General features: G+C 42.5%; 1 protein-coding gene across 1 annotated transcript in view; it reads right to left on the bottom strand.

Moving 5' to 3' along the window:
• The window catches only part of RHOBTB1 (Rho related BTB domain containing 1), a 48,188-nt gene that overhangs the window by 14,245 nt on the left and 16,194 nt on the right, over positions 1-17,749 (bottom strand). Inside the window, exons 3-4 of the mRNA XM_058810420.1 lie at positions 5,306-5,507; positions 4,858-4,961 (exon numbers count right to left, since the gene is read on the bottom strand). Of these exons, the coding sequence (XP_058666403.1) occupies positions 4,858-4,961; positions 5,306-5,497 (296 nt within the window). The 5' untranslated portion in view covers positions 5,498-5,507. The remainder of the gene's footprint in view (positions 1-4,857; positions 4,962-5,305; positions 5,508-17,749) is intronic.

Below are 17,749 nucleotides of genomic sequence, written 5' to 3'. Positions count from 1 at the left end.
GACTTAGGAAGGCAAGGCAAAATATGAAATTATGCAATACCACAAATAACATCTGCCACATACTTTTTTACTCCTTAAGGAAGGATTAAAGCATTGGAAGTGTCCTTCTATTATAGATAAATTATGTATACATCAAGGTGAGCCTCAGGCTCACTAACAGCCCCATTTGGCACACACCTTTCTAAAGAAGGAAGGATTCCTAACAGAAATTCCATAGCAACCTCTTTCTACTCACAGTATGGAACCATGGTGGGATGCAGAGGAGAGAAGCAGGTCTGCATTAATTTCAGTGGCCCAAGTATATAAAGCATTTACTTCCCTATCAGCTAAATGAAAGAGCCTCAAATGTTCACACTGGTAACAAAAGAAGAAGAAAGAAAACAGTGCATACACATAGCCTATCAAAATAAAGTTATTGCAGAAAGCTGTCTATGTGACCCTCTCTCATTATCACAATCTTTCTTGGGCCTAAGTCAAACTCAAAAGAGAAAAAAATAATGACAAATATATGTATATGTTGTAAAAATGGTTTTTCACAGTTCTTCATGATCATATGATGAACCTAAATGGTTATAAACCACTGTAAAGTAGAAGGGGAGGCTCACAAATTTGGGTAGCTGAAGATGATTTGAAGATACTGCCTATTGCTTTTTTGTGGCAGAAAATGTGACAAGAGGAAGCAGCAGAGCTGAAGACACCTGAAATAACTGGATTCCCCATCAGCTGAGCCTCTGCCAGTGAGCAAGAGACTGCCCTGTGTCTGTTCAGTACCTCTGCTCTAGAGAGACATCTCTGAGGACCACTTCCATCCCAGGCCAGCAATGGCTTGAGAGGCACAGGGAATGTGTGAGCTTTCATTCACAAGGCACTTCTGAAACCCCAGACCTCTGAAGAAAGGAGGGGAGCTGCTGGCCCAGCCTCAGTTCAGGCACCAGCTGCTCCATGACAGAGGGCACTGATCTAACTAAAGGCAGACCAACTCTGTGAAGCCACATACCTCACCCTAATCTCACTGAATTTGATGAATGCAAGTACCATTTTCCATCAAAGCTACCTTGGTTTTGTTCTTACAGAAACAGCATCATCATTGTCCCTTGAGGAAAAAAAATTAGACAGAGGTTGGTAGAAGTCTTCAGATATCAGTGATAAAGCTCTGTTCTCATGGACTCCTTTCAGCAGCATTCCAAAGCTATACTTTTAGGGATTCAATTACATTGGAGTAACTGGTAAAGGGAATTGTAATCACACAGAAAGCTGAATGCATGTGTTCCTCTGCATGCATACAATACCCACAAGGCTTACAAAATCCATTCACAACAGAGGAAATATTCTAAACCCATTTTAAGAGACTCTCTCAGCAGTCTAACAGCAAGACTCATTCACATTTGTAAGTCATGAGGAAAAAGCTGTTTTCTGTCCATGCTGCATGAACAGATTTTGTTTGGTCTACAGCTCATATTTAAGTTGCAAGTAAATAAGTCATCCTGGCTGAATTAGCTAACAACCCCCATTCACGGTATTGAGAATAAATATTTGATTGAATTAACTCTTTGCAGGTTTGTGCTTATGTTTACACATACTAGAGCTGCATGTTAAAAACCCCCAGGATACAGAGGCTATTTATCAAATTAGCTAAACATGTTCACCTGAGGGAGGAAAACAAAAAAAAAAAAAAAAGAAAGGATGCAAAAAGGGAGAAAAATAACTACAAGCCAGCTTCTAGGATTAGCTTGAACATGATGATATGTTGACAGTCTCATTCAAAACCAGATTGGACAAGAGAATGGGAGATAGTGAATCCTGACAAGTTGAAATGTAAATTAAGATGTTTTGTCTTTACACTTGCCTCCCAGAGAAACTGCTACAGAATAAAAACTCGGGCTTTAAATGAAGTTCACACCTCATCTGCAGACTTAGAGAATACAATAGCACCCAGGGTAGGTTGTTACTAAACAAAGAGGTGGCTGGGAGCTGGAAATCAATACACTAAATCATAACCAAGGCATTATCATTTTACAGCATTTTGGGATGATTGTGCACCAGATGAAACCCTACAGGAGATTATTAATAATTGGCTGTTTGGCATCACATACTCCTTAAGCTGAACTGAACGGGATATTTCCAAAACTAAAGCACACACTTTAGTCTAAGGGGGGTGAAAAATGTCATTCTGTAAACTGCAGCAAATATTTCCACAAGTCTCTGCAGCCACATCCCCCTCACTCCCTTAAGCTGTCAGGAACTGTTTCCCAAAGCTCCCAGAGGAGTGTGATTATTAAACTACACACCACAGAGCAGAATGCAAGCTGATCTCACTCTCCATACTCCCATTAAGGGATGGCAGAGAAACATTAACTATTCCATCCCCAGTGGCATTCAAATGTTTCTCTAGTCCTGTCACACAAAAATAGTGGAAAATAGATTCCTTTTCCCCTCCTTTCATGTTTCTATCTGTGAAAAATAAAGTTAAGAAGGATTTATCTGTGCTACAAGCCCGATTAACTGTTCACCCAGTCATCTATAGCATAATCTATTTATGTAACATTTTCTAGAACTGTATGGAGCAAACTTTTCCAAGGAGCAGCAGGCGAGTTAATGACTTGCTGGTTCTTGTTACACAGGTTTAGGACAATTAGAGGTCTTGGCTGAATGTTTGCTGGAGTAAGCCTTCACCTGCATGAGGTGCAGATGCACAGAATTTTTTTAAGAGAACCAGAGGATTATATTATTATATGATCCTTCAGACAATCAAAACACAGGGCACTTGCAGGTGTAACCTTGAACAGTTTTCCATGAAATTGGCCTTTCACTGAATTGCAAGACTTGACACAGCTGACTAGACTACAGCTCAATGTACAGACTTGATTTAAAATAAATTCCTAGAAATATGAACATTCAGCATTGAAAAACTAGTTTTAAAATGCCAGCCCAGATGAAATACAAAACAGTCTGTTTTGACTGCAGCATTAACGTTCTTAAAACAAGCAAGTACCTAAGTGCTTACAATCACAACATTTTAAAACTGAAATTCTATTTATAAAGTATTTCTGTAGAGCTTCCAGTTACTTTCTTCATTAATAGACTTGCAGAAAAACCACTAACAGGAGAGCAGGCTTCCAGAACAGCCTTTTAAAGCTAATTAGGATACAGCAAACCTCATTCTACACAGGTTCAGTTCTGCAAACCTCACAAATGAATCACTGTGTTCATATGCTTAATCCTCAAGATCTCAAGTTATTCACGTCCTCCTTGGCGTTTGCAGGATTAGAATCTAAGTATGTTGTTTCCTCCCTCTCCCATCCTGTCAGTAAATGTGGGATCAGGGTTCAGAACATGCCTGATTCTGCTCTCCTAATCTCCAGTAATCTTCTCAGTGACACAGTATCTGTTGCAGAATATCGGGAGGCCACATCAAAGCAGAGCAGCGAGTGGAAACATGAAGTTACATCCAAATTTATCAATGCAGGCTCCACGTGCTGCCAAAAGGTAAAACAGTATCTATGGACATCTTCCAGTAGCACTAAATATTAAGGTAAATATTACCTTAAAGTTTGTAACTTCTCTCACAGAAATTATTTACAAATGGTACAGGTTGTGCAGCCCAGATGTGTTGTTGTTTCCCGACAGAAAATTCCAGGTTATTCATGACTGTGAAAACTCAACTAACAGTGCTGTACACAAAGGAGTGTTGTACAAACATACAGAGTTCTGAAACCTGAAAATTTAATGGGTGGATTCAACCAGCAGAACCCTCTCCAGCATTTCTAAGAGGTAGAGAATAGAAAAGACCATCCTCCTTCAAAGTCACTTGTGTCATCAGGCAGCACAGAGAAAAGAAAAACAGCAAGACAGTACAGTTTGGCCACATGCAATAGAAAGCTGGGGCTGACACTCTACAAAGGGCATTCATTCCCAGCTGGAAAAAAAAAGTGTCTGTCTGTGAAGGTCTGATCAACTGCAGTGACTGAAGCAGATATGAAAAGGTTATGAAAAAGTTCAACAAGGTGAAAAAAATGTGTGAGGACTGAGACCTCTCAAAAGTGAGTTATGAAAATACATGTCCAAAACCCACCTTCAGCTCAGTATTTGCCTAATACAGCTGTTCTGCTGTCTGTACTGCCACAAGGTCAGATCTAATTAAACAAACCAGAAAGACTATCACTGGCTTCAGTCCTTGCTGAAACTATGCTGAACTTTTACAAACATATGTTTATACACGCACATATATAATACACACTGGAAAAATCTAGATCACGTTCATTTAAATATATATTTATTATACATGTATTTTTGGAATTTCCAGGGTTAACTGATTCACTAACAGACATTTTATATTCATAGAAGGAAAACCTCAGCTTTAATTAAGGATATACAGAAGAGCCTCATCTTTCATGAATCTAGCTCTGCTCTCAAGAGGTTAGCTGCCCATTCAACATCACAGGTTTTAATAAAATAAATATTTCATTGAGTGAGAGTGATATTTCCCAACATCTCTCCTTGTTTGTTGCTTGTTAGGCAATTATATCAAACACTGCTTGTACAGGCAGAGAATGCTCATGATGAATTTTCTGAAGCTACGATCTTATTTTGGAGAATGTACTTTAAAATTCAAAATAGGACAACAGTTGTTGGCAGAGCTTAGCAGGCTGTTCAAGGAAACGTAGCATAGTAAAACTATGCTGCTTTTTAAATATTTATATCTTTTTAATCCTTCCAGCAGATAATCCTCTTTGCAGTGGGCAGGAGCATGAACACCCATGATTGCTAAGTCCTTGCTTTTCAAAATTTAGATTTGCAATTTATTTCCACCAAGTTTGAATGCAAGTATTTCTTAAAATTTTACTTGGATCAATTTACCTTCCATAAGCAAAGCGCCTGTCTTTGTGGTGGTCCCCAAAAGTATCCCACAGCCTGAGAGAAACACTCACTTCATCCACAACATCTCTTGAGCGTTCAAGGACCTAGAAGAGAACACACAAAACATTCTCTTTCCCTCCATCAGACAGTTACTTTGTAATTCACCCCATCAAAAGGTCCAAAACATACTAGGTCAAGGGTCTACCTCATGCAGTTTTTACCAAAAGATGTATCTTATAAATCAGGCAGAATATTTATATCCCTAAAAATAGGTTTGATGAAGAAATTACTTTAGAACGAGAGGTGTATCAGAGCATGGCTGCAGTAGAGGTCACTCATAAAATACTTGTGAGCTCATCGCTGCATCCTGGCAGGGTGAGGCTTGCCAAGAAACAACAGCAGCACCTCGCAGCATGCGCTGCACACCTTGCACAGCTGCAGCCCTTACCTCCTGGCAGACACGGTACTGATCAATGGCCCAGACGGTCGGGACGTGCGTGGCCAGCAGCTGATACTGAGTCAAGGTTGTGTTGCAGGCTCTGGCACAGATCAGACGAGTCTTTCCCACTGCGTTATCTCCAACCACCACACACTTGATAGTTTCAACGTTGGGTCTTTCGTAGTCCATGTCAATGTCCATTTACCAAAAACTGGAACAAGACAGTTAAAGTCGTTTTCTACTTCTGTGTGAAAACAGTGCTGTTTAGAATCAGAGCCTTTTACTTCCTCTTCTTGAGAGATGCCTGGAGACAACAAACTCTTAAGGAAAAGTGTGTGGTGAACTGTCCCAAAGTAGGCCAGCCAGTCCTTTAAATACTGCTCAGTTATGCAAATACACAACTCTTTGGACCGCAGTGCCTTTATGCTGCTCACATGCTATTTTCACTTTGGTTTCTGTAAACACAAGCCTGTTTGCAGAAGATAGATCTTGGTGAAACAAGGACAGCTAGCATAAACTTACCTCTTGCTAATACTTTTTATGCCAGGAGGAAAAAAAGCCTGGGCATCAGTGGGTTTAACCTGAAGGATACCAGTATAAACCTGCCTTCTGCAGTCCTGCCCATTCAGGATTTGATTTAGGGCTGTCCAGACAATATTGCTAACAGCAACTCACACAGATGGCTTTAGCACACAATAAAACTTGTACGACAACTCCAGAGACTGTTCACTACAAAACCACAATTCCCATTACACCCTGCATGTATCACACATTCTTCATTGTCCAAGGAAAAGTTTTTACAGATCATGGACTAACATGAAACCAAAGAGCCAAGCAGGAACTTGCAAATATACTTCTCTATACCTAGAAATTCTTTTTGATGTAAAATGGAAAGTGAAGAGAAGAAGTTTTTTGAAGATACTGTCCTCATGGAAAGATATTATAGAAAGTATTTCCTTAAATATTCTATGGCAATGTATTGAAAAAATGCCTGGATACAAAGGCAAGCTGGAAAAAATGGATATTTGAAAGACTAAAACCAACTCAAGCATGTTTACTACAGTCTGTCATTTTCATATGTGGGATCATAGTTTGATATATCTGAATTTGATTTTCTAATGTCTAGCAGTCTGCTGAGCAATCTGGACTCTGCCAGGGAATTGTAATTAAGGAGGGAGTACAGGGAAAATGCAAGTCACAAACCTTTTCAGTAAGGCTTGCCTAATAATTATTTCAGCAAGGAACCTACAGCAATTTAATTGACAAAACACAGGTGGAGTGTGTGGTGTCCTCTTTTCTGAGAAGAAAGCACTACAGATAAAGAAATCCAATTACTTGTTTTAATGCCTTTTTTAATATTCACATCTCATTCACACTTAGATATAGACTATATATTAGCTGTCAGGCTGTTTAAAGTAACAGATTCAAGCTATTTTGGTGCCCATTTTTCACTGTCAGAGGCACTATGTTCTTATTTAAGTAAAAATCATGTTTAGTAACTACTAGTCAAACACTGATTTTAACCGTATTCTTTTTCATTATTTAAACTGATGTACACCAAGAAAGAAAAGTCTTTGTAAGAACTCAAGGTTACCCATTTAGATAAAATTTTGACTATGGGCTATGCGCTAATAACTATAATGGCTAAGGCATATTTGTAATCTTCATTTATGTGTGGAGGGAGGAGTTAGGGACGACACAGATAAGGTGCAAGAGTGATTTTTGCCACTACTGTGTCACACTGATGTTTCTACAGACACTGAATGCTTCTGGAAATGCTGCAGCACAGACTCTCAAAATAAGAATACATTTTGAAGTTATCCTACCCAGGACTGAAACAGCCCAGACACTGGCCCAAGTGCATGGTTGCACAAGGAGAGCTCTGCAACGTGCCAGATGCAGAGCAGAGAACACTCTTTGGACACACACAAACGCACAAAGAGCGTTGGGCACACGTGAGCCCTCAGCACCTCATGACTCCAGCACCGAGGTTTGGGCTGGTGAGGACACAAACATGTTAGAGACAGCCTCCATCCATTCACCTGGCCTGTAACCTGCATCCTGAGAGGTTACTGCCCTGGAGGTAGAGCACTCCAGAGGCTCCCAGTTCCCTCCTGTGATCCAGCCCCAGCTGCCTGCTGGATGGAAGCTCCCATGAGGCTGGTACCTGGGATGGCCACGGGCTCTGTCCCCTCTCTGTGATTCCAAACACAGGAGGAGAACCCAGAGGTAACTCCTTGTTCCTCCTCAGTCACAATATGAGTAAAAGTACAAAAAAACCCTCTTTTTTGTCTCCATGCTACAGAGAACATGGCACGTTCATACACCACAGCCTCACAGGCAGGGCCCCAAATGAGTAGCAAAACCCCGAGAGCTTTCAGCACGTGATCTTAAAAAGTTTCAAGTCTGAGAATAAACAGCAACCCCCTTGACATATTATGTGGGGGTATTAAATTACTTCATATTTTATTCATGCATGGACTAGACATCACAGATGGAATGTGGAAATGTTTACAAGGCTAGGAAGCAAAATGAAGGAGCATGGCTAGCCAGTGTGTCTGGTTGGTTTTAAACTACCAAGCAGAGATGCCAAATCAATTTTTCTTCCAACCCAATATTCCATTAAAAAGCTGTTACACAGATTAGCTGTCGTATTATATAACAATTTGATTTAAAAATTCTTCCAAAGTTCTTAAATGGTAGTTCTACATAAAATGTTCTGCTTCAGTCAGTCACAAAATATGTATTAAGTACAAAGTCTGGAATCTTAAAAAATTTCCAAGAGGATAACAAAGGCAGCTTAAAATTAACAGGCAAATCTAAAGAAAAGTAACTAGATAAATCAATGCAACTATCTGAGAATTCTAGAAAAGGAGCATATGAAAAAAAATTTAAATTACTAGGGTTTTAATTTTCCAATATACTTAATAACTTAATTAAAGCAAAGTTATCACAGGACTCAGTCGCAGCATGCCTGAATGCCCTGCCATAGATCAATGGCAATCTAATGAAGATATTTTTAGCATGACTCAATACTGCACAGGACAGAGATTAAAATAAACTGGCAATAAAAACAAAAGTAGAGCTCTGTGGCTATGTTAAGGAAAGTTCTTAAATATCCTCCAGTATCAATAATGTAACTACGTGTTAAAAATCTAGACCATTTTAATATTCTTCACTAGTTTCCAGGAAGGGATTAAAGCAGAAATAGCTCCTGAAGAGACTGACAGACAGAAGCCCAGACAGATATTTAGACACATCAAGTAAAACCAGATGCTAACAACAAATTCCAGTATAAACAATTAGCAAAACAAGTTGATTAAATGCTTACAAATGTAGCCAGATGCCTTCTGGCTACTGGAATGATTAAAGCCAGGAATACATGCAAGATCTAAAGAACACAGCCACAGTTAGTTTTTTTAAGGTAGCCTCTAGGTTAAGCTGGTGCTAAACCTATTATATAATCACACTGATTAAAAATGCTGAACATGTATTTACAAAACTAGAATTAAAAAAAAAAAAAAAAAGACAACTAGATTTGAGCTCTGAAAGTCTGGTAATATCCAGGAAGACCAACTAGAACTGAAACTGAACTGGTTAGACAAGAACAAAGCAGCATATATAAAGATTTAGATAAAGGCATAACATTCTAAGATCAACGAAAAACTTGCTAAAACCAACCTACAACCAGAAACAGCTCAGTTTACTAGCAAAACATAGCAGGGTAAAACTATGAGGAAAGTTACTGGAAGTGTGACCAGTCTCAGAAAGGGCACTGGCAAAAAAGCTAGATAAAGACAGAAAGGCCAGCAAAGAACCTACCAGAGAAGTCTGATCAGAAATCACCGTTTCCAAAAGAAAGGAGCACAAAATTCAGCTGCTTAAACCAGTTCTAAAGAAAGATGAGCAGATGGATGGAAATGGAAAAAAGATACCCGTAAGAATAACACAGGATCTCAAAAATCTCTTAGGATGTTCTATTTTTACATTGTCACCTGTGATTGTTTGCAGATGAAGAGAAGACAGAGGCAGCCAAAAAAGCAGGAGATGTGAGCAGACTCAAGATCTAACATAAAGCCATTTAATTCATTCACTTGATTAGCAGTTAAATATTCCAAATAAAGCTGATTTATTTCCAAAGAAATATAAGGCTACTGTTCTGAACCACAGCTTTCAGATGGTTATAGTTGCCAATTTCTTTTTTTCTTGCCTCACCTCCAATTGCCATGGGGTGCTTGGTTTTTCATTTAGTTTTTCCTCATTGCTAAATGAGTTGTTACTATAGTCACCATAAAACAGTCGTGGTTGCCATAGCATGTGAGTTGGTCAGCCTCAATAATGAAACACTCCCTTTCTGGAGAAATTTTCCAAAAGATCTGCAGAAGCACATCACCTGATTATCAAGTCCACTGGTACACAAATTAAACACAACAGACACACACAATCCCCCTAACTCTCTGTATCAGTGTAGATGTATCAATATACAATAGATAACCAGATCATAACCATGAACTTGTTTTAAGAATGCAGCTTATATATAAAGTTATGATTACATTTTTCTCTGCTAGAAACAAGGTGGATGAAGATCCAAACCCAATAGCGAGTTGCCTGTGGAGAATCAGGAATCCACCCCTGTGGATCTCTAAATGTCCACTTGAAATGTCCAGATGTCTAAAATCCTCACTTGGCATATACAAAACATAACCAAGATTTATTTTTCAAAGAACAGTAGCTAATTATCCAACCCTTTTCTCTTCAGCACAAACAAATCACAAAGAGTGTCTACATTAATCAGTGATTATGGGGTGATCCTGGAGCCATTCACTTCTTAGCTGTGTACTTACAGGACCCCTCAAAGCAAGCATTTTACTTAGCTCTTGTGCTAAGAGCAAACTCTTCAGATGACAGCTCAGAATGACAGCATATAAGAACCTTGCCTGCTCAGTGGAGTTTTACTTCAAGCTATTCCATGAAAAAAAAGAAAATTAATAATTTCAACCTGTGTCAAGTAATCTGACCAAACATACAAACCAGGAACTCCTTCAAACAAAGGGGGGGCCAACCACAATTAAAATGCCACCATTTTACTAAAGAAATATAATGGAAAGAGACACCAAAGACTACCATGACTTAATATGAATGGCGGGCATTGGAATTATCTGAAAAACTAAGGCTACCAGTAAGGCAATAAGATAATCAACAATTATCCCCAAAAAACACACTTCCCTGAAACTATATGAAGTGCATTTGTAGCTCCTCCATATTTCAATCTATTCTGGAGATGTATTTTTTAGTATAGCTTTGCAGTGACTCTTTCAGAGAGCTATTAGGCAATAACATGTCAAAAAGAATATAAAAAAATTTACAAGACCGTGCAACACTTTTGCCTCCATCCCCAAGTTGCAAAATTACTGCTTGCAACCATGGAAACTGGAAAAGGAGATACAAAATGCCAAGTCCTTCAGGCACTGCAATCTCTACCTTGCAGTGCATAATCCCAAGGCACCAGCACGCTGGCAGGGACCAATGTGCACATGAGCCAGAAGAAGTGTGTGAAATGTTCCTTCTCAATATAAAACCCACCATGTGGCGTTTCAGAATCTTTGGTGGATTAACACAGATATGCCAGGGGACAAAGCAGGGGGAACTCAGTGTTCACCTATGCAAGAGTGTAGAATTCACAGACAGCTCTGATTTGGGGCAAGGTTAAGGGCCAGAAGGCTGTTTTGTGGTTTGCCTCAATTTAATCAATGCATTTAGGGCCCCACCAAGTATATTTGGGAAGTTAATCACAACATGGGATCAAGCAACAGATAAACTACCAGCAGTTGAAAGAGCATCACAAAACATTTTTTACAAGGTGTACATTAATATTAGTATTTTACTAAATCATAGGAGGCCTGCAGGGGACACTAGTTTCAAAAGGAAAACTATTCCTGGTCAGCATCAAAGAACTAGCTGGGCACAAAGGGTAGTAAGACACAAGGTGGGATCAGATCACTAGGCCACCAGGGGACAAAGGTGGGCATGATGCATATCAGGCTGGATTCTTGTCCAGGATGAAGCAGCATTACCCTTTTGCCATTATTTAAAGTTCTGGCAGTTTATATGGAAAGATTGAAGAGACAACCTCAGAAGGAAGAAATTCAGGATTAACTCTGGAATTTATCACCTACTTGCCCTACCTGGCCCATCAGCAGAAGAAAACAGATATACCAATGACTGGGGAAAGAGAAAAACCCTTACATTGTAAAGCTGACCTGATTGCAAATGTGAGACCCTGGGCTCTCCCATGGGTGGGAAGAGAAGGGCAGCTGATGGAAATGTTTCACTGCACAAGGTGATAAATGAGACAACCCTAGCTGTTGCTGCCACAAGAGTGCAGCTCAACAGAACCACCTTTATCTTCCACACTGGCAGAACCTGGTTCTACCCTTTTTCTTCTGTCCTGGGATAGCTTAGGGCCAGTGTCAACAAAGAAATAAATCCCTCAAAATGCTGCTAAAATTTGATACAGCTGGAGAAGTTAAACACTGAGGCTGTCATCAAGAGAGACTCTATTTGGCTTGCCTGAACCAACTTCTTTCATGTCAGCTTTTGATCAATAAGCATCAGATTCATTTCTGGATGCTGCCTCTTACTTTGTAAAGACAGAAGTTTTCAGAAGCTTCCATTCAGCTGCCATAATCCTCAAGTTCTATCCCTCACGTTTTAAAGGGAGGAAAAATTGACCATGGCTTCATCCAGAAATGAAAGGAGCAACCCCTAATGTCGATGTAAAGTTGAAGACAGAACAGATGTCTCTAAGTTTGCTAGGGAACTTCTCAATAAAATGATCACCACAACCCTCACAGAAATTGCAGAGACAGGGAATAATAATTCCTGGTTTGCTGCGTCAGATGCCTGTCATTCTGCTCCTTCTCTGCCTGCATGACTCCAGATTTGTTTACATCTGTTAATTATTAGGATCCTCTGTCAAGTCCAACTTACCACTGTGATGACACAAAAACTTCGGATCAGTAAGAATGAGCATTTCCTCAGATGCCCAAAAATCAGAGATACTAGTAAAACACAAATTCTTCCCCCATAACAATGTGTAAAACAGACTGCTCTCTGCTGAGGGCAGACAGCTCAATAGCTGAGAATGAAAACATTCAATTTTAGGTACAATAACAGATTCTTCTGAGCCTCCTCAAAAAAAAAAAAAAAAAATTGCACCTCACAAGGACCAATTTTTGTGTTATACACACTCAGTCTATCAGACCAAATAGAGACCCAAATGAGAGTTCAGCATTAGACTTGAGCTACGTCAAGTATCTGATAAGTTCTTCAGGAAGACCTGAAGGGCAGAAATCAACAAGCTGATTACACTGAGCAGCTTACAAATTATTTTGACCTGTGACATACCTTGGGATATCCTCTGAGATGAGATCAGTGCCCTAGAAATTAACCCACATGGCAGGTGAAGGACATTTAACCATTTCAGAAACCTCATGTGTGGGAATCTGGGATGAGATTTTTACGTGGTGGCAGAGCCTGCAGCACTGCCACTCCTCCCTTTACCAATTTTCCAGACACTACTACACAAGGCAGTCCCTTGTGCCTCCTTTTGCTTCTCCTTTCTTGGTGTGCACAGAGATGTGGAAAACAGTGCCCATATAGAGGACCTACTCCTGGAAAGGGGGAACATCCCTACAGCTGGCACATCACCAATTTAAGGCTGGCACTTCAGCTTTGCCTGTGCATCTTGTGAGGATTCCAGATATACCTGACTACAGCTGACTGTTCATTCCACTCACCAGAGATAATCACAGCAGACACAAGGGACTAGGCAGTGACCAAGATCCGGCATTGCTGTGGGTCATAATCTGTCACATCATCACAAACTGAAATTAACTGTGCCTGATGTGAATAAAAGTGGCTGAGAACCAAGTACCTGAAGAATGGACAATACCCATTGATGGTGATAACCATCACCAAACAGCTGGCACTTTTTAAAGCAGCCACCCATAAAATCCTCAGATCAGTCCTCCTTCTGCAACAGAAAATTATGCTGTAAGAGCTGAAAAAGGGTACACTGCTAACAGCATGTTAATTCAGCTGAAGAATACATTTTTTAAGCAAATATTCCATGGTTTGGTTCACATCAGGTGCAGCCAGAGTGCATAAACTGAATTTTGACAGGGAATGTGTGCCACCCACCAGTGACAAGCATTCGGTCCATGGGACCAGATTAAAGGCAGTCTGAAGTACTGCCCTCTGTCCCTGAGCAGTGTGCAGTGTGGACACTGGGTCCTCAGCACCAATATTTTCATTCACAAATCCCCTGCTACTGCACCACATGATGCATCAGTGTAGCTAGAGCATCAGGTGCTCTGATTCCTTCTTTGGTACTTGGATTAACATAACTGGGTAAAGCTGCAGCTGAATCCTTAATGACTGTCGTGCCCAAGAGTACCTGGGATAACATATAAAACTCAAAGCTTAAAGGGAGATGGGTCCCTGGAAAAGTCTCACTCAGTACCAGGTTTCATCATAATAAACTCCATGAAATGCCTGATTTTACTCTTATGTAATGAAGATGCTTGTGCAGTATTAAACTACTGCTACTTTAGCAGAGGTTGTTGGTGACTGTACACACACATGAAAGAGGTGCTGACACTGTAGCTGTTCCCAAGCAGAGCTCCCAACAGTACTGAAAGAATAACAACAATCACCACCAAATAAGGCATTCTCACAACTTTTGTTCATTTCTGTAGGGAAAATGTTTATCAGGCTTCACTAGAGCTACAAACACAGAATATTCCAGAGACATTGGTGACCTTCTAGCACAGAGAGCTGTTGAATTCACTTTCTGTACTTGTTCTAATTCCAAAAGATAGAATCAGGCTCTTGCTTTTTGAACTTTATGTAACATTTCTCATGCATTCTCTTCTTTGTTAATCAGTGATCTTAGAAAGACATTATATGTGCTTTTATTCATTCCCAGACAATATTACCACTAGGAAACTACCAAAGGAGAGCGAGACCTCATAATGACAGCAGGAAAAACCCACCCAAGGACCTAAACACTCATTGGAACAGCAAACATTTCAGGATGGCAGACTTCAGGTAAATGCTATTTTCAGATCATGGGTCAAGTTCTGCACTTACGTCTCAAATGCAAATCCAGCAACATTAATGGAGTAGTGCAGGAGACACAGAGATGGAGGGTTTACTTGTGATGTCTAGTGCCACACAGAGCAAAGAAAAAAATAATTTAAAAAGAAGAAAGAAATTGCTGTCTTTTGTTTCATGTGAGACAGAAAGGAGAGGAAAACAGAAAAGTAGAATAGTGTTGGATGGGAGGCAGAGGGAATCCATATTTTTATTTCATGACCTGTCTGTAATGCCAAAGAGCCCCAGCTATGACCACACACACTGCAGGTGACAAATTATAGCTCATGCACCACTCACTCCTTCAGCACAAAGTTTTGAGCTCTTTTATGGAAACCCAATCAGTGATCCAAGGATACAATCACCCAGTCTCTTAGCTGCTCTGCAAGTCTGCTGCATGCAGCAAGGACACCTGAGCATTTCCTTTTCCCCTCCCCAAGCACATACTTTGCTCTACAATGTTTTATACTTTTCTGGCAGGAAGGAAGGGAGCAAGGGAGGAACATGTCAAACACCTGTTGCTCCTTTGCTTCTCCTCTTCTGTCCTTTCGTCCCCTTCAGCACAGGGTAACATCTGGATAAAGGACTTAGGTATTTTTCCAGCAAATAAAATGTATTAACAAAGAATCAAACATCAGGATTTACTGGTCAAGTGATCAGTTCTTCCTCTCAGCCTAATGCTTATAGTATTTATGAAGCTTGGAGTTTTAAAAGGGCAGGAGTTTTAGAAAGCTTCCCAGAGCTAAAATTGATGTTTATTTCTTCTTGGATAAAAATACTTCTTTGTATCTGAGCCTGTCCCAGATCTTATGCTCATAAAGTATTATGTCACTTAAATAAAGAATCCTAGTAGAAATACTGAAATCACTTTTTTTTTTTTTTAATAGTGTGTAGATGCACTGTATATCTGAGACATAGAATCAGGTGTGCAAATGCAACATACACAGAAAGAAAAGCATAACCTAATGGAAGAGGACCTCAGAAAAATACTGAAAAGAAATGAAGCCATTCTGTTTCCATGAGGTGTGACTCCTGTTTCTGAAATACAGCCTGTACTGAAATATTACTACTTACACTGAGCAGTCATGACAACTCCAGCATGATCCTATTGATGGTGGGTTTCTCCCCACATGCATTATTTCTGCCTAGAAAGACCAGCAGCTGAAGGACTCCCCTTAAGCACACTGGAAAAGCTAATTTCCACCTCAGCTTCCAGTAGAGCTCAAGCTATTACAGCTCAAGCTGAACATTTGGCTTCAAGTCAGCTGTGTGTCCTGAAATAGTACACAAACTGAGGATGAACAAAGTCATTGAGACCATTCTGGCATCACTTCCTTGCTCTTGCTGTGACCATATGCAGAATCTCAAGGGCTTTCTTTTATTATTATAATTTTTTAAACAAGTATATTGTTGCCTTCAGAGTAGTGTCTCGACCAATAGACGGCAACTCCTCCACCTAGTCTGCCTCGGTACATCCAGTGACTGATTTCTCTTTGCTCTAGATGTCAGATGCCACAATACCTACTAAAGGTAGACTACACAGACTAAAAGTCTACTACCGTTTGTCTCTACAGCCCCTTTCTATGGCCCACAGAAAGGTCCCGACATAAACACCTGATAATCTGTGCCACAAGAGCCCTCAACAGCCTCCTGCTGTTGTCACAGCAGCTCACAGTAGCCTCCACAGACAAAGCAGGGGAAAGAATGGGGAGGGGAAAAAGATATCCCTCGGGTTTTCACTAAGTGACACTCAGAGGTACCAAGCGCCAGGAGGTTTGTGCTTCCCGTGCACATCACACCCGTCTATTTTTGCCTTGCACCTCGTGGCCTCGCTGCAAAAGGAAGCCAGGCAGATCTGCTTCACCAAGGACTCAGCCCTCTCTGTCCTCGGAGGAGGGGAGGATGCCACCACCTCCTGCTCTCTCCCGACGAGCCGGGAGAGCACCTGCGGGCAAACGGGACGCGCGGGCGCCGCCACCCGCCCCCTGCGGACCCGCCGGCGGCCCCTGCCCGCACACCGGCACTCGGAGCACGATCGCGCCCGGGCGACGCGGCACCTACCCGGGAGGGCGGGCTGCCCGGCGGCCGGGCTGGGTACGGCGGAGCTGCCCGGCCCCGCGGGGGTGGCGGCCGCCGCCGCGCCCCCTTCCCGCTGCTCCTCACGGCGGCGGGGCCGCGCCCGGAGCCGCCGCGCCTCGGCGGGGAGGCGGCATCGCCCCAGGTGCCGCTCCGCCCGACCGGCCCGGCCCGGCCCGGCCTGCGGCGCTGCCTGGGGCGGCGGAGCCGTGACGTGCCAGCCCCCGGTCTATCTTTAGCGCGGCGATTGGATTTCATTCATGAAACCGCGGCCGCGCGTAAAGGGGCGGAGGATGGAGCCGCCCCCGCATCCCGCCCGACGGAGCGACCCACGGCCCGCAGCGGGGATGGCGGGGAGCATCCTGCCCCACGGCCCGCAGCCGGGGATCACCGGGAGCATCCCACCCCTGCCCCACGGCCCGCAGCCGGGGATCACCGGGAGCATCCCACCCCTGCCCCACGGCCCGCAGCCGGGGATCACCGGGAGCATCCCGCCCCTGCCCCACGGCCCGCAGCCGGGATCACCGGGAGCATCCCACCCCTGCCCCACGGCCCGCAGCCGGGGATCACCGGGAGCATCCCACCCCTGCCCCACGGCCCGCAGCCGGGGATCACCGGGAGCATCCCGCTCCTGCCCCACGGCCCGCAGCCGGGATCACCGGGAGCATCCCGCCCCTGCCCCACGGCCCGCAGCCGGGGATCACCGGGAGCATCCCACCCCTGCCCCACGGCCCGCAGCCGGGATCACCGGGAGCATCCCGCCCCTGCCCGTAGCTCAGGCTTTCTGCCATGGCCTCGTACGGTAAACTCGGACACGAAACAACTTGAAATCAAAGCAACACCGCGCACAAGCAGACGTCTTTATACGTATACACTGTAAATACTGTTAATACAGTCACAGAGCAAAGGTCCTGAAAGCCTCCCTGGATGATGCCCAAAGTTGGCTATGTGATTTCTTACTGCAGGTGCTGCTGATAGCTTTTGAAATCATTTCTCTCTAGTCTCACTAGTTTTTGAAGCCTTCATGTAAAATACATACATCACAACTAAATCACAACCTCCCTTTGTCTTACAGTGACAATCTAGACTTGAAAGCAGCAGTGAAAGCAGCTCCAGGCCCTGTGTGTTACAACTCACACCTGGCCCCCTGCTAAAATTGCAGTCTCTGGCTCTGTGTTTACCACTTGACATCAACAAAACTGTCACTAACCAGTAAGAGGC

The sequence above is a fragment of the Ammospiza caudacuta genome, chromosome 9, assembly GCF_027887145.1.
Source record: "Ammospiza caudacuta isolate bAmmCau1 chromosome 9, bAmmCau1.pri, whole genome shotgun sequence".
NCBI lineage: Eukaryota > Metazoa > Chordata > Aves > Passeriformes > Passerellidae > Ammospiza > Ammospiza caudacuta.
The sequence above is the reverse complement of the archived record's forward strand: the minus strand, read 5'-3'. Positions and strand labels throughout refer to the sequence as shown.